Source organism: Sorex fumeus, unplaced genomic scaffold, assembly GCF_029834395.1.
Source record: "Sorex fumeus unplaced genomic scaffold, SorFum_2.1 ptg000072l, whole genome shotgun sequence".
Lineage (NCBI taxonomy): Eukaryota > Metazoa > Chordata > Mammalia > Eulipotyphla > Soricidae > Sorex > Sorex fumeus.
Window position 1 is genome coordinate 18,950,593 of NW_026606129.1, and position 22,286 is coordinate 18,972,878.

Here is a 22,286-nt window from a genome sequence, read left to right on the forward strand (position 1 = left end):
ACTGAAGGGAGGAAACGGAGTTCTGCCATCAGTGGTGCCATTAAATGGCACAAAGTGACCCTAACTTTTAAATTACTTATCTGGTGCTAAAGGCAATATAATAATAATGATTATAATGATAATAATAATAATATATGTGAACAGAAATGGATATTTGAGCATTTAGCTAAACATAACTCAAGTGGTACGTCCTGGCTAGGTTTTTTTGTATTTCTCCTGAAACTAAGCTATGTCTTGCTTGTAAGTCTGTGAAAATCTTTGACCATAACCCAATTTTCCCTCTGCCTACCAACATCATAACCTACACTTATCCTTTTAAGACACTCACTGCACATGACCTCCCAGGTTCTTTTCTAAAATGTGCTTGAAGGGCTGGAGCAATAGTATAGTGGGTAGAGCATTTGTAAAATTTTATGTGGCCAATCCAGGTTTGATCCCTGTGCCCACCAGGAATGACCCCTGAACATCGAGCCAGGAGTATGCCCTGAACACCACCAGGTGTCCTCCCTGCCCCCCAAAAAAGTACATGGAACATCATTTATACAATTTCGTATAGTGAGGGAGATAGGGTTCCCTCAGGGGGTCTACTGGAACACTGTAGCCTCAGGTGTAATTGAGATGTAATTGGGGGCATTTTAAATTAGCTTAAATATGGTGGATGGTTCCCAAGGCCCTGCCAAAAATAAGCCCTGATCACACAGGGTATGGCTAAATAAATAAATAAATAAACGGGGGACCTGGGCACTAAGTGTTTTTTTTCCTGCAAAGAGGCCATAGGCCATATAAGTTTGGGGACTCTTTTATTTCAGTTACCCCAAATGATGCATCATATGAAATTCTAGAATAGGGGATGACAAACTGTGAGCTGGGACCATGTTAGCACTTGTGTTGGTTTGATCTGCAAGCCCTAAATGTAGTATTTTTAAAATTTTATTTTATTTTTGGGGGGCTGGAGTGATAGCACAGCGGGTAGGGCGTTTGCCTTGCACGCAGCCAACATGGCCAACACAGGTTCGATTCCCAGCATCCCATATGGTCCCCCGAGCACCGCCAGGAGCAATTCCTGAGTGCATGAGCCAGGAGTAACCCCTGAGCATCACCGGGTGTGACCCAAAAAGTAAAATATAAATAAATATTATTTTTATAAGGTTCATAATAATTTATTACATTAAATATTCCAACACCAACATCACTAACATTACACCTTCCCACCACCATTTTTGCGAATTTTCCCAACCACCACCCAAACCTGCCACAATAACTGCAGGCCCTAAATAATTTATTTCGTATGGCTTATTAGGGCTGGAGCGATAGCACAGCGGTAGGGTGTTTGCCTTGCACGCAGCCAACATGGCCAACCCGAGTTCGATTCCTCCGCCCCTCTCGGAGAGCCCGGCAAGCTACCGAGAGGATCTCGCCCGCACGGCAGAGTCTGGCAAGCTCCCCGTGACGTATTCGATATGCCAAACACAGTAACAACAAAGTCTCCAATGGAGACGTTACTGGGCCCACTCGAGCAAATTGATGATCAACGGGAGGGCCTTTACTTTACTTTATTATAAATAATCTGCTAAAAATGATCCAAAAAGTTTTCCTTAGAAGAGTGTGAGGATTGTTGTATCTCACCCTGGAGCCTGGAGACTTGTATAAGAGATTACTAACATGTTGTAACAGGTTGAGCCTTGTGTGCTAATATTTATTGAGATTGGCTGCCCCCTCTACCTTGCATCCTCTCCAGTGTGTGCTACTCCAGGTGCATCAGTGGTAGAGAGTATGAGATGTTACAGCTGCACCTCCAAGAATTCTAACATTTTAAATAAGGTGATGCCATTGGAGTTAAATTTTTAACGGGATAGTGACTTTTAGGTCTGAAGTATCTCTGCGGCTTGTTGATCTCTTCCGAGATTTATTTGTGAGTCTCGATCATGGCCAGTTAATGAGCTTATATGGTGCCAGAGGCAGTTTTTGGGCGTGGCTGTCAGTCTGCTGGAAGGACAGGGGGAGGTTGCCCATTCCTGACTCCCGTGTGAGCCTTGAGATTTCAGTCACAAAATCCACATACCTGAGTTTTTCAACAGATTCATTTATGCTTGAAGCTCATCAGAGCCTGTGGAGATCAGCTGTGAGCATGGCGGCAGATGGGTTCTGGAGTTTTCAGCTGCTGAAGCTCTGTTGGGGCTGGTGGGGGGACTCACCCACCCCCATTCAGGGTTCCCCCGGATATGAGGTTCAGCCTGGCATGGGGTTTGGAAGCATCTCTCACCTAACAGTAGTATTTCCACATCAAGTGATTGAGAAAAAGCATAATATTTTGTGACATGTGAAGGGTGTCTGAAATGCAAGTGTCAGGTGTCTGTAAGTCCGGCTTTATCCAGACACACTTTGTTACATGTTTCCTATTACATCAGCAGGACATCCGCAAGATCAGAATGGAGCAGTTCCCCCAGAAATTAAGCTTGTCCTGCAACCTGTTCTCTAGAAAAAGTCTTCTGGTCCCTTGAAAAGAGGAGAGGGCAGAGTTCTGCAGGTATTTTGACGCTCTGGCTTCCAGATTCTATTCGCTGGCTTATACATTAGAACTGTTTAAAATTAGAACTTTGAAGGCCCAAGAGATAGTCTAGCAGGTGAGGCACGTGCCTTGCATGTGGTTGTCCTGGGTTTGATCTCCGACATTCCATATGGTTCCCAGAGTCCCACCAGGAGTGAGCCCTGAGCAGAGAACCCTGAGCATTGCTGGGTGAGGGCCCCAAACCAAAAATCAATAAAAATAAAATTAAGACTTTGTTTTGTTGTTGTTAGGTTGTCTGTTTGTTTTGGTTTTTTTTTGGGGGGGGGCACACCAGTCAGTGCTCAGAGACTACTCCCAGCTATGAGCTTAGGGATCACTCCTAGCAGGGCTCAAGGGACCATAAGGGATACCAGACCTACCCCTGGTTAGCAAACAAATGTATTTAACAGTTGAATCCCTAGGAAAGTTTTCTGTTAACCCAGTAGGGGAAAGGTAGAACTTAGCCTGAGGTTTTCCTTCCTGGAAGACTTTGCCTGGGCGGGAAGAGCTTTTGCGGTTGCGGATAATTAGTAAGGATTTGATGGGTGGAACTTCAAGCCACTGCAGCTGGAAGGATGGAATGAGGAAAGCAAGTGTGAATTACAGTTTGATCTGATTGTTACAGGGCTCAAGAGGCAAGTTGTATCTGTCAGCAGGAAATGGTGACTCTCAGAGGTGTGTGTTATCTGGTGGGAAACAGAATTGACTCTCACTACCTGCCAGGTTCCTAGTGCCGGGAGCTAAGGTGAGGCAGGGTGGCTGGCCCAGTCCCCTTGAGCTGCCTTGTCAGTTTGGGGGTCTCCTGGGCTGGCAACAGGGAGCATAGGTGGAATTAGCCAGCAGACAGCCAGTCTACTGGGCAGACCCCCTATCCCATGCCCCTCCATCTGCTTCTGAGGTCAGGTAGAGAGCCTGCTCTCAGAGTGGTAAGATCCAGGCTCTGTGCTCCCTGCATTCCGTTTAAAGTGCTCCCAGGGAAGGATGATGGGGGTGCCAAGGCCTTGTAACCCTCTTGCACTACAGGGGCTGTGTGCAAAGCTGCTCCGAAGCTCCCTGGGAGCCCCCACCCCAGGCCTCCTCTTTTATTTAATTTAGTTTTTTTAAGTTGTTCACAATGATTTATTACATTCAGTATTCCTATTTCAACGGGCTAGAGCAATAGCACAGCGGGTAAGGCGTGTGCCTTGCACACGGCCAACCCAGGTTCAATTCCTCCGTCCCTCTCGGAGAGCCCAGGAAGCTACCGAGAGTATCCTGCCCGCACGGCAGAGCCTGGCAAGCTACCCGTGGCATGTTTTATATGCCAAAAACAGTAACAAGAAGTCTCACTTCATGTTCTTGGAGTGAGCAGACACCATTAGGCTACACTAGCACGAGTCAGGAACGAATGGAGATGTTACTGGTGCCTGCTCGAGCAAATTGATGAACAGTTGGATGACAGTGCTACAGTGCAGTATTCCAACACCAATCCCAACACCTTTATACCATCGCACCACTTTTATTATTTTAAATTTTCCCACCACCACCCAAACCTGCCCCTGAAGCATGTACTGAGTTATTGTGTATTGCTTGTTATGAAAGATCCACAAAAAATGATCTCAAAAAAAGTTTCCCTAGAGGAGAGTGTGTGAAGAGTGGTGTATCTTACCCTGGAGCTATTAAGCTCTTGTATAAGAGATCACTGACATGTTCTTACAGGTTGCCCTTTGAGTGCTAATATCTATCTGTCTGTCTATCTGTCTATTGATTGAGATAGGTTGCCTTCTACGTTACCTCTTCAAATATGGTGTGCTGCTTTTGGTACATCAGACCCCAGCCCCTCTTTAGGTTACTCATTTCCTTCCTACCCTCCTAAGCTGGTTATCCATTCTCCTACCCACCCCTAAGATGGGTGGAATCTGAGCAGGACCCCCTGTCTGCTTCTCCACTAGATTGTCACAGAAGAGTTTGTCAACACAGAATGCCTGGTAGTGTCCCTGAGCTCCAGGGTGTAGGTGTCCTTCCTACTCTGGATCTGTGTCACAGGGTCCATGTGTCACAGGGTCTACCCACCTGTCCCAAACTGGACGGATTTGTGTGCACATACTCGCCTTTCATGGGAAGGTTGGCTCTGGGGGCTGGTAATGGTTCTTGAGTCTGGGAGATGGTAGCACCCCGGTCCAGGGCCATTGAGTGGACACTCTGCTGGGCCAGAGAAGAGGCAAGGCCTGAGAAACTGGGACAACCCGGAGGACTTGTAGGAAGGATGGAGCAGCCAGAGGCAGGGACTGGCTGGAACAGGTGAGGGGGAAGGTGGGTGTGAGAATCCCAACTCCGGGTCCTTTGCCTCTTGCTCTGACCTTCTGTCTCCTCTATTCTCGGCCAAATGATTTTTTTGCCCCGTCTTGAGTTTCCAACCTGGGTCTAAGAAGGAAATAAGGGCTATTAGAGGGGTGTCGAGGAGGAGGGAGAGGGGAGCACTCCTGGTGCATTGACCACCCAGGCCAGGAACTGTTTCCAGGAAAGCAGCCCAGGCTGGGGTGGGAGCTGGACACTAAGATGGACAGTGATTCATGTTCATCCACAAATTGTTGTCTGTGCAGGTAGTAAGAAGTATCACTGAGCAAAGGGGCTGGAACACAGAGTCCTTGCATAGCTCAGGACCAGGACCACTGGTGGGACAGTAGCAAATCCTTGCCTGTCAGCTGTCTTTTTCTGGTAACCACACCCCTTTCTCCCACTTTTGCTGGCCCTGGGGGTGAACTGTACCCCACTCCTGTACTCCCCCAGGGAAGAGCCTTTGTCATCCCCACCAGCCCACATTCCCCCCCCCCCCCCCGCCCCCGTGGGAGTCTTATCTTGGCTCTCTCTCCCATCCACCACCCTGAGCTGATGCCCTGGACAGCTGGCATCCTACTGTCTGTCCCAAGTGAACACGTGCTCATTCACGCATCCATGTGGGCCTGTGGGGTCTTGTGCTGTGTGTGTGCACAGAGACCTAAAAACTGCGGAGGGAGGAATCTTCCTGCATTTAGCAACTAAACTAGAGCTTGGGTGAGGGCGAGCGCCAAGGAAGACCAGGAACCCCCAATGTCAGTCCCTGCTCTGGGGCCAGCCCAGGACAGGACAGTTCCCTGCCCTACATCCACTTACTGAGTTGAGTGGTCACTAGCCCAGAACCCAGTATGATCTCAGTCATGCTAACAGGTATTACTGGCTTTCCCAGGCCAGCATGAAGACCCCAGGGACCTGGCTTCTCCCCTTCTCTGCTGGCTGGAAGAGAAAGGGTGTGGTCCCCCATTTCCTGCTGTCGGGGGTTCAGATTACAAAGGGAAATGCAGAAGGTAAAAGTTCCCACAACCTTGCTGCAAGCTCAGAAAGGGGAAGAGACTGACCCAAAGCCTGAGGGGGTTGGGGGTGTGGCCCACCCGGGGGATCTGGCCTGGTTTGTACAGTAAATACTGTAGTAGCGGGTCACTTCATTCTCTGCTGCTGCTCTCGGCCAGCCTTTCCTCTTTGCGCTCTCATCCATACTTAGCACAGATCTGAGAAGCTAATGAAACCATACAGTCTGACTGTAATTGAATTACCTTTTGTTAATTAGGACTTTCTAAATCACCGTGATCCCCTTGGAGAAAAGACTTGATAGAGACAGTAATGAAAGTGGTACTGTGTACAATTCAAATGGTTTCTTTTTTGGAATTTAATTAATTTAGTAAAAAAAAAAAAATTTCAGAGAAGCCTGCCAGAAGTCTAAACGGTCCTTGGTGACTAGAAAGAGTTAATAGGGCATCCAGAAGTTTCAGTGGGCCTCTGCTCACTCTCAGCTACTCTTGCAGAAACAGGCACTGGGCCTCCCATTCTCCTGCAGGAAGCTGGACTGAAGGCCATGTTCTTAGCTCTTCTGCCTCTTGGGAGAGATACTCTCCTGCATCCACAATCAAGCCCCTGAACCCAAACACAGAAACCCAGAGACACTGGTAGTAGCCGTGGCCCCAGAACTCTCTTCTTTCCCTCTTTAACCTGAGGCAGAACCCAGGCTGCCATGCACACCAAGCCTGAGTTGCATCTGGTCCCCTACAAGCGCCCCCCACCCCAAAGTTCCTTGGCAAAATTGCAAAGTCACTTACCCACTTCTTTTTTTTTCTTTTCGGGTCACACCCGGAGATTCACAGGGGTTCCTCCTGGCTCTGCACTCAGGAATTATTCCTGGCGATGCTCGGGTGACCATATAGGATGCTGGGAATCGAACCCGGGCCGGTCACGTGCAAGGCAAAATCCCAACCCTCTGTACTATCACTCCAGCACCACTTCTCCACTTCTTTCTCTTCCTCTCAGACCACAGAGGGTTTTGGGCCACAAGGGAGCATCCGGAGCTGTGACTTAAAAGCATCTTGCTACAGCCCAGGAAAGAGATAGTCAGTGAAGGCTGCTGGGAGGCTGGCGTGGCCACTGCCCCAGTGGAGGTGGATGACGTTGGTATGTGAGGCCCTGCAGGGACATGATGCCAAGTGTGGACCCGAGGTGGGTGAGAGAGGTCTGAACACACCAAGAGGGAATCCCAACAGATCACAACAGATCAGGCACAAGTGATCCGAGATCCCTGAGGGTGTACGTACCCTGACTAGGCTCTGATCTGAAAGGGTGAGATCACCAAAGGTGATTCAAAGCAGAGAGGGGGGGGGGGGGGGTATGGACTGTTTTCTCCTTGCCCTGGAGTTCCTTTTTAAGGTCCTTTAAAAAGATTCTGTAGGGTGGCTCAGTGTTCACTTTCTCTGAATAGTGAATGGTACAGGGCTGGCAAGAGGACAAGATCAAAGCCATACTTCTTTTCTATTTTCTGAGAGTGTATATTTCCTGAATTGGGGGGGGGGGGGGAGAGAATTCATCAATGTTGAAACGTTGCCCACACTTCAGCTGGAGCTTTGATTGACTTCCTGGGTAATCTGTGCTCCCTCGAGAGCCTGGTTCCTCTGTTCTCCAAGTGGTTTTGTGGAGCTGAATCTTCCCACTCTTCATCCTTCATCTATTTAAATATGCTTGAGACCCAGTGAGAACTCCTAGCAATGCGAAACCCCAGTCAACTTAAAAAAATAAAAGTGAGTTTCTTTTAAAAACTTTTTTTTTTCCCAGAGAATGCATTTTCTCACAACTTCCCCTCTTAAGACGTTTCAGAAAATGACAGAAGAGTTATATTCCCGCTACAGGGATTCACTGACTTTGAATGTTTTCCCACGTTTGCACACATACAGACAGGCGGCTTTCTTGTGAAATCCTCTGAGAGGAGAAGAGCTGCGTCCTGATTTCTTACCACATCACACTCCACCGTGTTTCCTGAGAACGGGAAAACACTTTTTTCTGAGCCACAGGCTGGTTCTCAGATTGTAAATCCCCATTAACCTAGAAACGTGAGTGAATCCCTCCCAAGTCAAAGCTGGTGGTGACTTGAATCTTGGATTCACTTCACCTGCATCCTGGTACCATTGCGAACAGGTTTTGGGATCAGAGCGCTGGCCCCATGCTTTCACCATGCTATTTGCTTTTATTCTCCTCCTGGGGCTTTTTTTTTTTAACCCATTTCCTCTTAGGACTATTTTCTCCCTGCTTGGAGCTGTTTTCTCCCCTGGCTGCCTCACAGCCTCACAAATGCGTGTTGCTAAGGACTTCTAGTGGCGAGCCCTGGAAATACCTCTCAGACACCAATCGTGCTAGTGGGACCCCTCCCCTCCCCATGACAGCTACAAACTTCGTGTCCCCAAGGAGTGGCTTCGATGGCCAGAGACTCTTCATTTTCATGCATTTTCTATGGAATCCTAATAGATGGTTGTGGGGTACAGAAGTATTCTCTCTCAGATCGCAGCAAGAGACATGAAGTCTTCATTCACTTGGCACTTCAGCTCAGACACTGCGGTTTAGTGAACACCCAGAGTCTGAGCACCACCCACTCCCTGTGCCCAGCTCTCTGTGGGTGTCATTTGTGATGGTGGAAGTGGTGTCTGCAGGACAGATCGGAAACTGTGCCTCTGACGGTCCCTGCAGAACAAGAACCACCCGCATCCTGCCCTGCGGGCCTTGGAAAGATGGTCCATTGTCCTATTGGACCTGACTTCCTGAGGATAGCTTGGTCATTGTGGGCTAACCCCATATGTCCCCCCCCCCACACACACACCTCTCAGTAGGTCAGGGCAGCTTTTCTGAGACATCCTCATTCACTGTATAGTGCAGAACTTTCGTAGAGAGAGAGTTGACCTGGGAGCCTCTATCAGGACCTCAGGAATGCAAATGACCCAGCACTAAGGTCATTCCATACACACCCTTGTTTCTAAGCCCCTTTCCCTGACCCAGTTTCCCTGGTCCCAGTGGAGTAGCAGCTTTTATGGCCATAGTCACGTTTGAAACATTTGTCTTTTTCTCTCCAGGATCATTTACAACTTTGTATACTGTAGCTGTCCTATGGAGACATTTAAACTTATTTGTGTTAATTTAAAAAAATATCTGGGTTCAACTTTAAGTTGGAGCCTATTGATAAATGAGGGGCTCCTTGACTTCCTGGGTGCAGCGGATGGATCACTCGGAGCCCCCAGCATGCACACTCTGGATTTAGACAGCATTTGGCATCGATCTCTGGCAAGAACATTGTGGAGGCAGAGCTTCTCGGATGCCAAAACCACTCTGAGGCGGAAGATGATAGATTCGTGAAAGCTGGACTTTTACTTTACCTCCAGATTGCAAAACTTTGACGCAAAAAAAAAAAAAAAAGAAAGAAAGTCAGAGCTTTGGAACACACTCCTTTTGACACTAACTTTTTTTTTTTTTTTGCTGCTTTTTGGGTCACACCTGGCGATGCACAGGGGTTACTCCTGGCTCTGCAGTCAGGAACTACTCCTGGAGATGCACAGGGGTTGCTCCTGGCTCTGCACTCAGGAACCACTCCTGGCGGTGCTCAGGGGACCATATGAGATGCTGGGAATTGAACTTGGGTCGGCCGCGTGCAAGGCAAACGCCCTACCTGCTGTGCTATGACTCTTGTAAAAAGACACTGGCTTTAAAAATGCAGATGTATTTGGACAGTGATGGATATGCGGGAATGGCTGTACCCACATTGACCTCTGCGTCTACGCATGCACGGTTCTGTCTGCAAGGAACGGAGGTGAACCCCAAAGCCCCACTCCCTGAGGACTGGCCATCCACTGAGGGGGTGCTCAGACCCACACCCCTCCGATAGTGTGTTCCAGGCTTCCCAAATGCCTCACCACACCTCACAAAGAGCCACCACCCCACCCCTAACTCTCTCCAACAGAGTTCAGCTTTTTGGGGCAACCCAGTGGCATACTGCCCCCCCCCAAATCACCACCAATTGTATTACCAATACCAATTGTAGTGCTTTTGCTTTCTGAACCAAGAACACCTGCAAAACTGTGCTGTTGCTGTGGCTTGGTGCCCCTCTTGCCTTTCTGAGGCTGGGACATAATTGAGCACCTTATCCCTGACCCCCCTTCTTCTCCCCCAAGTCTTCACTGGACGGTCTTGTGTGTGTGCAGCTATGATTCTCAGGAGCATAAAGAGAATTTGGTCAGAACCATCATAACTGCAGTTCTGCTGCACAGCCACCACTCTCGGTGGCCCCACTGCCAAAGTCCCTGTTCTCTGGGGCTGGAGAGATAGTGCAGTGGGTAGGGTTCTCGTCTCACATGTGGCTGATCCAGGTTCAATCCCCGGTACCAACATATGGGTCCCTGAGCCCTGCCAGGAGTGATCCCTGAGTGCAGAGTCAAGAGTAAGCCCTGAGCACAGCTGAGTATGGGCCCAAAACAAACAAATGGGAAAAATAATTTCTTCTTTTTCGGATACTTGCTCAGGAGTCTGGGAATTCTGAACGTCTCACCTTTATTTCTGGGGCCAGGAATGTGCCCAGAAGTTCTCAGGGCTTAATCCTGGCTCCGTACTCAGTGACCATTCCTGGCAGTAATCAGGGAACAGTATATGGTGCTAGGGATCGAACTGGGGTGGCCGCATGCAAGAAAAGTGACTTAGCCCCTGTACTGTCTCTCAGGCTCTCCCAGGGATAGAATTTTTCTAAACTTTCTTTTTTAATTGGTTGAGTTTCTGTGGTTTATGGTTCTGTTCACGATGGTTTCCATGCACATAATTCTCAATACACCCACTACCGGCGTACCCACCTCCCTCCCACAAGGACCCCAGTTTCCCTCCCAAGCCCTCACCCCAACTCCTTTGTGTGGATCAGTTCTCCTTTTGGATTGCCTTCGTTGCTTTGTTACTACCCTGCTGGATGTTTCTCAGCCCTACAGATGAGCGAGATCTTTCTGTGTCTCTCGCTTTCCTCCTGACTGACTTCCCTCAGCCTCCTAGTCCATCCCTGTGATCCTTGAATCTCATCTGCCTTTCACAGTTGTTGTTGCCTGTCCGGTGAGAACTTCTCTGCCTCACCTCAGTGCCCAGCACAGCGCAGAAGGTTCCCGATTCTCCATGCAGGGATGCAGTTGTGGGGTGCTAGATTTCTACCAGGCTGCCCCAAGGTGCCCACCAGTCGGCTCCCCTGAGGCTGACCCACCCCACAGCCCCAATGAACGAGCCTCCCCAGAGGCACTGTCTGCGTGTGTGACACTGTCCCCATCCAGCCGGTGTGCCCTCTGTGTCGTCTTGGCTCTTCTGCTGTGCCCGCAGATTGGTCCCTGAGCCCACTCTGCCCCTCCATATGCCGTGTCTCCAATTCCTCCTCGCACCCCTGTTCTGGCCTCACCCGACACTCCTGGCGTACAACCCCCACCATGAGGGCCCACCATGCATTTTGCCATCATCCCGTGCCCATCTGGTCTGGTCCTTCCCTCGGTTTCTCACCATGCCTGCCTCAGCAGAAGGGCCGAGAGAGCTGGGCCATGCTCATCTCTTCAGATTCTTCTGCCCTGCCTGTTCCCCACGGTGCTGCCCCTGGGTACTGAGGAGAAAGTTTTCTGTGCTTTTTTGGATTTTCTGTGGCAGGATTTTTCTGGCCCTTGCAGAAGGTGAGTTTTCCTGAGGAAACCAGGACGAGGCGTTGGCTACTTAGGAAGACTTTCATAGTGGCCTCGCCAGACGGGCTGGTGACTGTAACTGAGGCACTCCACCTGTGCTTCCTCATACCTCCAGGGCACCAGACACAGGGGATCTGTGTGAGCAGAGTCCCTACAAAAACTCTCTCTTTCTCTCTCTCTCCTCCTTCCCTCCTTCCGTCCCTCCCTCCCTCCCTCTCTCCCTCTCCCTCTCCTCTTCCTACCCTTTCTTTCTTCCTCCCTCTCTCTTTCCCTCTCTCTTTCACCCCTCCTGCCCTCCCCATCCTCCCTCTCATTTGCCATGATCTGAGCTAGCTTGTTTTACACACGCTTGCACACACACACGCACGCACACGCACACACAGAACACAGAGTGACATGACTACCAGCACATGCATACATACACACTCACACGCAGTGACATGATTCCTGGCTCTCTCATTTGCCATGCCTTGAGCTGGCTTGTATTTCACAACACACACTTGCACAGTGACATGACTCACACAAACACACACACACACACTCAGAGTGAAATGACTGGCTCTCATTTGCCATGATTTGAGCTGACTTGTATTACACACACACACTCACACACACACACTGCTGCAGCTGTCACACAGCACTGTAAAAGAACAAAGCTTTGTTATCTAACTGCTCCATCTTCTAAGAACTTGAGCACTTCTCACATTGCACATGTTACATACAGGATCCGTGAGTTCCCCCGACTGTGTATGAAGACTGGATAGGTGGAGAAAGGAGTTGCAAGGCCTTCTCTGTCTGCAACAGAAGTCAGAGGACAAAGGGAGAAAGAACCTAGATCTCAGAAGATGTTATTACTGTTTTGTTTTCACCCAGGATCTTAAAATGACTGATAATTACTTTTGTGATTCCTATTTAAGAAAAAATTCTGTGTTTGAAATGAAAGCAAATTCAATGCATAGTCCAAAATCAGACATAAGATCCTTAGAATCATAGATTTTCTTATTTTAAAGCACACTTTTGAGTTGATTGTAGGCATCAAAATAGAAAATAAGCAAGCAATCTATAGAAACATAGTAATGTATATTACTGTAGCAACACTACTCATAACCGTATCTGTAAGCCCAGAAGTTTGCTTTGGATTAATATGAGAAATTGCTTTCATAACAAAGTATCCCAAAAATAGTTTAAAAAAATTTTTTTTAATTTAAAATAAAAAAAAATAATTCCAGCCTAGGATGTGGGTCAGTGATACAGCTGTGCCTTGTATGGGTTCTGGGTTCACACCCCAATATTAGAAAGCAAAAAGAAAAGAAAATTTTCCTATTTAAAGCCTGTCTGGTGTCTGTCTAGCTCAGTGAAATATAAACCATAATTTTTTACTCTAAGTAGATGAAATGTCCGACTTTTCATCTACCTGTGGTCTGTATTAAAACCTTATATTAGAGCTAATTAAGTTTATGAATTGGTTCCTGGGCTCCGTGAAATCCATAGATTTTCCTAGCATATTAGTTCCAGAAATTGGGGAGTTGCTGGTAACTGGACACTAATATAAAATCCGTTAGCAACAGCTATATGAAAGCATTTTGTGCTTCATAAACAATATGCTTGCCCATGTGTTAGGTGACCGGGGCCAGCAGGGGTATGTCAGATTGCTGTATCTTTGTACTTAAAGGGGAATGATAAAATGCATGCATTTACAGTAATGCAAACAGTGCTTATGAAAGCACCACTCGTTGGGAGCCTTGCATTATATGATACGTTGACGCAACATACCCAGAGAAACCTTCGAGCCATTTTTTTTTGTTGTTGACATATCACTTGGAGTTATGCTCCACTAGCTGCTTTTGTGTCATCAAAGAGTCGATCCACATCAAATAGAAACAAACAGGTTTTGTAATGAATTGTTAAAAGTGGAACTAAACAAACTGGTTATTGTTGTCATTTAAAAAATGGCTTGCCAAATACATAGAAATAGTAAAACAAACAAAAAAATTTGGAGCCAGAGAAACGGCTCAAAGCTCTGGAGTACATACTTTGCCCCCAGGCACTGAGCTGGAAGCACCCCACTGCCAAGAAAACAACAAAAAAGTTGTGTAGAAGTACCACTTCGGAGTTACTTAATTCCCTTCTGCCTTTGTACTGACAACCTTCTAGTTGTAACGCCTTTGTTTCTCTTGTGCAATTCCCTTCCTATGTGGAAACCTATCGTGGTGCTGTACAAGCAGAAAGAGGCCTCCAGGCCACTCAGAACACTAGTTCTTTTGTTTAAGAATTATTTCCCCTTTGTGTATAAGCCCAGATGACTTGGGGAAACTGGGCTAGTGCTCAGGCCTTCTTCTTACATCCCTAGGGAAAGAATATCCAAACCCACCTCCCATTGGGTTTTCTGAGCGTACAATGAAACAGAAAGCACCTCCAACCTAACCTATCGTGGAGGAAGTAAAAAGGGAGCTCAGATAGAGAAAGGAGCACCAAATAAAGGGTGTTGGAAGCATGCTGAAAGTAGACTATAGACCAAACATGATTGCCACTCAATGCCTCTTTTGCAAACCACAACACCCAAAAGGAGAGAGAGAACACAACAGAATACCCTGCCACAGAGGCAGGGTGGGATGGGGGGTGGGAGGGATACTGGGACCCGTGGTGGTGGAAAATGGGCACTGGTGGAGGGAGGGGTGTTTGATCATTGTACAGTTGAACTGTACCTCATGGTGTTTCACTAACAAAAATTAAAATAATAATAATAATAATAATCTCACTCTGTAACTCTTGAAAAAAAATCGCAGTTCAGCGTGATGCATTGCAAAGACCCATGTACTGTTCCTGATTGCAGCTTGTTGTAAAGGAGCATGCCCAGACAGAAGTAGGTCCCTGTCAGATTTGAGCTGTCCCCAGTTGGTCCTGCTATGACCAGTTTGAATTGTCAGCTAGAGGGAGAAGTCTCAGCTCCCTACCCTGCCCTCCAGTCTGCTGATACCTCACTTCTCTTCTCTGCGCTGACAGTTCAGAGAAAATTCCTTCCTTAGATGTGCTCTTCCACTCCGGGAGAAGCTGAGTCATTATGCCAGGTGAGGACTAAAGGACTCAGGGCTATTGGCAAGGACTGTTTCTCATACATGCATGTCATTAGAAATATGTCTCCTTGCTGATAACTATATACCCCAGACTACAAGACGAGACAAACCGGCAGTTGTTCTTCTGAAAATTAAGTGGTGAGAATACAGAATTATACATGAGGCACAGTGAACGTCCTCTGCCTTGTTGTCTTCTGCCTTGTCTAAGTTCTACTGAGTCTTGACTTGCCTCCTTTTTCTTGAGCTGGTTTCTCTCTAATATCAGGGTCTATGTCTGTATGTCTAATATCAACTATGGCCAGTTGCTTCTTGTCCTGAAATGAAAGGCTTTTTTATTTTTAATTGAATCACCGTGAGATACAGTTACAAGCTTTCATGTTTGAGTTTCAGTCATACAATGATCAAACACCTATTCCTCCACCAGTTCACATTCCCCCCAACCCAATGTCCCCAGTATCCCCCACCACCACCATCCAAGTCCTCCCCCTGCCTCTGTGGCAGACAATTTCCCCCATACTCTCTCTCTACTTTCGGGCATTATGGTTTGCTAGAATTTTCCCACCACCATTCAAGGAAGGTTTTTGGCTGCTGGAGCCCTGGTAGGGGCGGAGAGGGAAACTCAACCCACTCCCTTCCAAGGGGCCCCGGGGAGGACAGCCAGACTCAGGGGCAGGAGGTTCCAGCAGCCGAAGACCTCCAGAACCAGCCACCACCATGCTGAGACCACTCTCCACACGCATGAAGGTACCGGCAGAGGAACAAAGGCATGCAGGTCCCGGGGCTGAGATCTCCAAGCCTGCTCGGATTGGGGCTGAGCATCCTCCACCCAGATCCTCCATCTTCCAGTAGGCAGGGGTCACACCCACCAACTGGCCTCCAGGCGCTGTGTAATCCCATCAACGGCCAAGGCCCAGAGACTATAAAACCCAGCTCCTGGAAGCGTGCAGCCGCATTCGCGGCCGTGCGACATCTGATTATCTCATTCTAACTTTGGACAAACTGGCAGGCTACCAAATGTAACCTGCCCACACGGCAGAGTCTTGCAAATTCCCCGTGGTGTACCCAATATGCCAAATACCAGTAACAATGATGGGTCTCATTCTCCTAACCCTGAAAGAGCCTTGAATATGACACTTTTTAAAAAAATCTCAGGACTAGGACAAAGGAGACGTTACTGGTGCCTGCTCAAGGCAATCGACGAACAACAGGATGGTCGTGATCGTGATTCAAGGAAAGACTTCTTACTGTGTGTGCATCCTCCCATTTTGGTGTCTATCCTTCGGGTTTTTAACTCCTAGTAAGGAGTTAGAGCGGGAGAGCATTGACTCCCACCCTGAGAGAAGCCCAAGTCATAAATACGGATGCCATGACACACTGGCACACATGCCCTCCCCCACTCTTCACCCCCCAATTAACTATTGCACCAGGTCACCGAGACTTCGGAGTCCTAATCTCCCACAATAGCACGTGGGCAGTAAAGACCAGGCCACTTTTATTGTGATGTCTGTTTGCTTATGGTCCCAGAGGAGCAGCTGGTCTTTGTTCATTCTCAGCACTTTGCTCAGGGTCCAGCCCTAAGGGGGGATTCAGTCAGAGATAGGCCAGTGATTCTCTAAGAATAACCAGCAGCCACAGAGGCAGCCTCCCTCTGTTGATCCCAGACGTGGCCACGCATTTCTTAACTTTGGCGTTTGTTTTAAGGCTGAACGGTGCTTTCTGTCACCTCAATACCTCAACTGAAAGATGCCTGTAAGAATAATGGCACGATTTGTCATTCCACGCTTCATGAATAAATCTGATGCGCACAAGGGATGGTTGAAGCATTGCCAGTGAACATGTGAAAGCCAGGCGTGATCATTCTCCTGATTGGGACGGACCAGAAAATCCTCTGCCAGGCCCTCTGAATAATGGCGGAAGGAACCTTGGCACATCCCCATTGTGGGTGTCCTCACCATGGGGCTGGTAGCATGTAGCCTTGGATCGAACCTTCAACACCAACTCAGGGTTGCGTCTTTCATTAAACTCCTTTCATGGGTGGGGAATTCTGGCTCCACCACGCTTACTGCCCTGTTCTTACTGCCAGCACAATGGGATCACGAAAAGTAGGGCTGGAACCCATGGAAGTACACACCCTTTCCATCCACACAGCACCCTCACTCTGTGCCTGGTCAGGTTACCTTTCTCACAGGGATTGTCCATAGGCAGGACCCCTACTTTGTCAATATTGTCCCTGCCAGTTTTGCTTCCATCCTGCCTATTATTCACCTCTTGACCCCGTGCCTGTGTGTTGCTGTGTTGCTGTGTGTGTGTGTGTGTGTGTGTGTGTGTGTGTGTGTGTGTGTGTGTGTTTCCTCTTCAGATGTTTGAGGCAAGCTCGGCCACTACTTTGACAGAGAGTGGCGCCCATCACCGCCCTCACCCGCAGCCCTCCTTACTTCTTCTTAGCTCTCATTTGGTGTTGACATCAAAGCTGGAAAAGGTTACCGATGACGGCTCTGAGCCTTTTCTCTATGCAAATTATGCCCTGGTACAGATGACTTGCTGACGGTATAATCAGGTCCTTAGCTCTTCATTTTTATCCCTGCCTGTTCGCTATGTCAAGCTGTAAAATAGAATAGAATATTTGAATTGACAGGAATGACTCAGAACTTGAAGAATAGATGTGAAAGTGTTAGTTGCACCACTAGGCTGAAAACTTGCAGAACTGGTGCAGTGGAGACTCCCATCTGCAGGCTCTTGGGGGTCCCCAGTTCCTACTGAGGAGCTGCCAGCCATGGGCTTCCCATGGATACTGAAGAAGAGGACATGGAACCATCAGTGACCTGCAAACCCTTCCAGGTTTATCATAATGTTCTCAGAACAATGTAAGTCGATAAATGCTATATCACTCGATTTAACAATCCTCAGAAACATGTCAATGATTCTGTAGTTTAAATAAGTGTTACCATATGAAAATCAGTGTTTGGGGGATTAGAGCAGACCCAGGGTCAATCTCCAGCATCCCAAATGGCCCCCTAAGCCCCACCGGGAGTGATTTCTAAGTGCAGGGCCAGGAGTAACCTCTGAGCATAGCCGGGCATGTCCCAAAAACAACCCCCTGCCCCCCTAAAAATGACTTTCTTAGTTACACAAATAAGCCTGCCTACCTATATTTATTTTCCATGAAATAATGACGGGGCTAGTTAGTAAATGCTAAAAAGAGAAACAGAGCAGAATTTGGAGATGAAGAGTGGAGGATGGTTCATGTTATTTAAAATAGATTAACCAGGAAAAACAGATGTGTGATAATATCATGTCAAGTATCTTCATACTGAAAGACAAAAAAAACCAGTTAGACTCTGTGCATAAGGCCTGCATCATAACTGAGCCTTTTTGTGCCCTGTTGAGTCAAAAGGGTGACTTCAGACCCTCCATTTCTTGGCATTTGGCCTAGGGTGACTGGCCAGGTGTGCCTGGGTCCTTTTTGTTTTTCTTTTTCCTTGTTCTTTCATGTACAGGTTTGGTGTGAGGGATTGAACCCAAGGCCCCACCTGTGCAGGGTATAATAATAACCCCACTCCCAAGCTATCTCAATAGCCCTCTGGGTTTTGCTAGAACTTTGCTCTTAATACGAGGCCTGTAACTTGGAAACAATTCAACATCGAATATTTGTAAACCCTGGTTAGGAATATGAAAAAATAAGAGCTGGAGAGACTGGGCCACATGCTTTGTATGTGGAAGTCCCAGGTTCCAACCCAGGTACTGCCTCACTGACTCACTGAGCCATCCTTGAAAAAAGAAAAGAGTTGGAGTGATTGGACTTGTGCTGAATTTTGATCCTCGTTGTAAACTCTGAACTCATTTTTAGATGAAGTCATCTGGGCTGAAATGGGCAAGGTGTGTAGATGTTGGAGCATTTCTATAAGATTTTGTTCAAATGAATGACCAAAAACAATATTTAAAGCACTGGTCAGATGTGTGTGCATTTTTTTGTGACTTTTCACGCTCAAAGAAAGAATTAGTTCCAGGTGCAGATTTCAGGTCGCCTGACCCCACCAGAGACATGACAGTGTTTGAAGTCTTGTTTAAGCGTTTTTGTAGATGGGGCCAGTGGAGAAGGCGCACAGTGGTGAGGAGCTTGCCTTGCATGTGACAGAGTACACTTGATCCCTAGCACGCCTTTGGTCTCCCAAGCACTGCCAGTAGTTACTCCTGAGCACAGAGCCAGCCCTGAGCACAACCAGGTGTACCTCAAAAACTAAATAATATGATAATAATAATAATGTAATTACATGGGGGTGCATGATGTCATTATCTTTCACATGTTTGAATTTGAATTGGGAAGCTGCCATGATGATTTAGAGGGAATATATATATATAGTCATTCAAAGGACCAAAATCTATTTCTGTGGATTTGCTTTTCATCCAGTTTTTGGCTCACAAGCTCCCCAAAGGCCTGGAATTTAAATGCTGTGAGTGGTGAAACTGTTTCTTGTTCTATTAATGAAATAACTTCTGAAAGACACCTGAGGTTGGGGGCTGGTTGCCAGGGGAACCATTTGTGGTGGAGGGTGGGACTTTTAGGGAGGGGAGAGGAATTAGAGGCAAATCCAGTCCCCAGTAGCCAAGGATTACATTGATCACTGCTAAGAGTTCTCAAAAAATAAAACAAACCAAAAAAAAAAAAAAAGCAAAACCAAAGAAATAAAGAGGAGCGTGGAAGAATTTCCAGGTTGATGAACTTTGTGGGGTTAGTTCCTGGGGGAGGGGCGGGGGGAGGTGCTGGGAGCCACAAGTCTTGGCCCAGAGCTCACCCTGTACCCCTCTTCCCTCTCGTATTCCTGAGTAACAGTCTTTGAAATAAACCAGTGACCAAGTGAAAAAATGAGAGCCCTGAATTCTAAGCCAACTCTCACAAAGTCCCGAACCTGAGAATACGCCCCAGAACCTGGGGTTGACTGCCCCACTGGGACAGAGACGCCACTGACGAATGGCCTGGAGTCGGGCAAGGGCTTCTGAAGTGGAGAGTGACCTTTATGCCCTGTGGAATCTGATGACGTCCTGGGGGATGGTGTCAGGATGGAGCTCCGTGCAATTCTCTGACACCTTGAGACCAGGGAGCTCTGCAGCGTGGGAATAAAGCCTCCATGCGCTTCTCGTGACCATACCAGTCCTTCGACACAAGCTTGAGACCATTTGGGGGAGGGCTGTAGGTCCGTATGCGGGGCTCCGGCTGTGAGGTGCCTGCCCTCTCATCTCTGTGTGTGCCCTTTGCAGATGATCCAGTCCCTCAAGGCGTTGATTGAAAATGCGGATGCAGTGTATGAGAAGATCGTGCATTGTCAAAAGGCCGGTAAGCAATTGTCAAATTTCTTTCCTTCGTCATGAAGTTACCGGCCTCATGTTGTGCCCCTAAACGGTTTTAAATGTGTGTCATTGCAAAGAAAAATAATATAGAGAAATTGTTTGTCCATGATTAAAGAAAATACTAATGTGGTGGGTGTTATTTTAAATTTTTATTTTTCATTGTTTTGGGGGCCACATCCTGGAATTATTTCTAGCTTGGTGTTTGGGTGTCATGCTCATGGTGCTGGGGTCAGGGTTACCATGAGGGACCAAACCCTAGCCCCTTACCCGCAAAGCCCGTGTCTCAGATCTGTCAGCCATCTCCCTGATCCCTAATTGACTCATCTTTGAGCCTGGGTAACAAACTCAACAGAGTGAAGTTTTGCAAATATCTGAGCTTCGTCCCAAATGTGGCATGTGAATTCAGAGGTGTTCAGAGTTTGGGGTTATGGAATGAATGTGCTGCTGAGGTGGGGAATGTCTGCCTGGTCATTGTCACCTCTGCTGCCTTCCCCACTCTGGTAGCACGAGGCATAGTCTTGAGTAAACAAAGAATGGGTTCTTGGAAAGGAGACCAGTTACAGCCTTTTTCCTCTTTAGCAATGTGTCATCTTGAAATGCAGATGATTTCATTAACTTAACATCCAAATGCCACAGTAGATGTATGGATGACACTTGCATCAAGAACCCTCTAACTTTAGCTGGACCAAATCAAAAACCAAGTGTTCAACATTTGTAATAAGAGTGGACTTTTCCTCCAATTTTAAAATTGCACTTTTCCTCCCCCTAGTTCTCAATTTTGGTTGACTCTGGAAAATTCTAATATGGAGAGTATTTGTAAGCTGTCAATCAGAATGTCTTCCTAATAATTTCTAAGGTTTGGGATTGCTGTTCTCCAAAATTGAGAGATTATCATTGTTGCCTAACCTGGGGGAGAGGGCGGGGAAGCGTTTCTTAGACATGAACTCATTTAAAGTAGATTGAAAATAAGGATAGACTGATAATTTCTCGGAACTTATATGAAGGAATAGTCATATAGTGATGGATCAGCGGATTCCCTAATCTTTACCCTGCTAGAAAAGTACTGGTAGCCAAGTGTGATCTCGACTTGTAGTTCTCTCTGAACCCGTATTCTTTATAGCTGCAACTAAAACAAGTTACTTGAGATGCCATTTTCATTGTCATTATTCTGCACAATGTAAGCAGCTTACTGGAGTTCATAGAATTAACACTCAGCTTCTAGCTTTCCAGGCCAGGTCATCTCCCAACTGCCGCCCAGTTTGCCATTTCACTGCATATGCTTTGTATGTCTGTGCCTAAAGAACTTGGAGAGCTATTCACACCAAAAAATTAAAAAGGAAGATTGCTCTTTGTCTTCTAGCACCATCCCTTAAGACCGGGGTGGCAGGGAGGATGGGAGACACAGGGATATAGGTCAAGTGGTAGAGCACTGGCCTATCATGCATGAGGCCCTTAGTTCAATCCCCAGCATGACAAAAGAAAAAATAATTAATCTTTATAAAGATAACCTTCCCTCGAATAGGAGCTATGAGAGTTACCACACATGGTCCAATATTTTGAGTACTTCTGTGTGTGAACCCAGGACTTTCTTGGACAGACCTGACCAGAGGCTGAGGGGAGAATGAATGAGGAAGGGAAGTGACCGTGTTCATCCAGACTACCAGTAAGGCTGTTCTCTCCCATTGCCTGTTTTTTTTTTCCCCATCGAATTTTTGTGGGTCATCCCTCTGAGAGGACTTGGCTTCCTCTCCTCCCTGCCAATCAGAACTTTTCTCCCTTTTTTGACTCAAATGTCTTTTTTACAAATATTCTTGGTTTGGGGAACTGGAGTGATAGCACAGCGGGTAGGGCGTTTGCCTTGCACGCGGCCGATCCAAGTTCAATTCCCAGCATCCATATGGTCCCCCGAGCACCACCAGGAGTAATTCTTGAGTGCAAAGCCAGGAGTAACTCCTGAGCATTGCTGGGTGTGACCCAAAAAGCTCCCCCCCAAAAAAAATATTCTTGGTTTGGGGACCATAACCAGAACTGCTTAGGGGTTCCTCCCAGAATGGGGGAACCATGCAGTGCCAGGAATTGAACCTGGGGTTCCTGCATGGTGAGTGTTCTAGCCTCCGGAAGCATACAAAGATAGAAAATTGTGCATGACTCTTGGATTCACTTCCCTAACTGACCATTCACATCATCTGTCCAGCCCCTACATTTGCTTCACCTGATAGAGCTTCTGAAGCTGTTGTGTGTTTTTCTGTTGTTCCACCTTCTCAACAGGATAGAAGTGTCTTATGCCCCTGAGACTGAATATTGAGT

At 47.3% G+C, this 22,286-nt stretch overlaps 1 protein-coding gene across 1 annotated transcript in view; it reads left to right on the forward strand.

Moving 5' to 3' along the window:
* The window catches only part of PLCL2 (phospholipase C like 2), a 200,118-nt gene that overhangs the window by 140,922 nt on the left and 36,910 nt on the right, over positions 1 to 22,286 (forward strand). Inside the window, exon 4 of the mRNA XM_056129273.1 lies at positions 19,890 to 19,965. Coding sequence (XP_055985248.1) covers positions 19,890 to 19,965 — 76 coding nt within the window. The remainder of the gene's footprint in view (positions 1 to 19,889; positions 19,966 to 22,286) is intronic.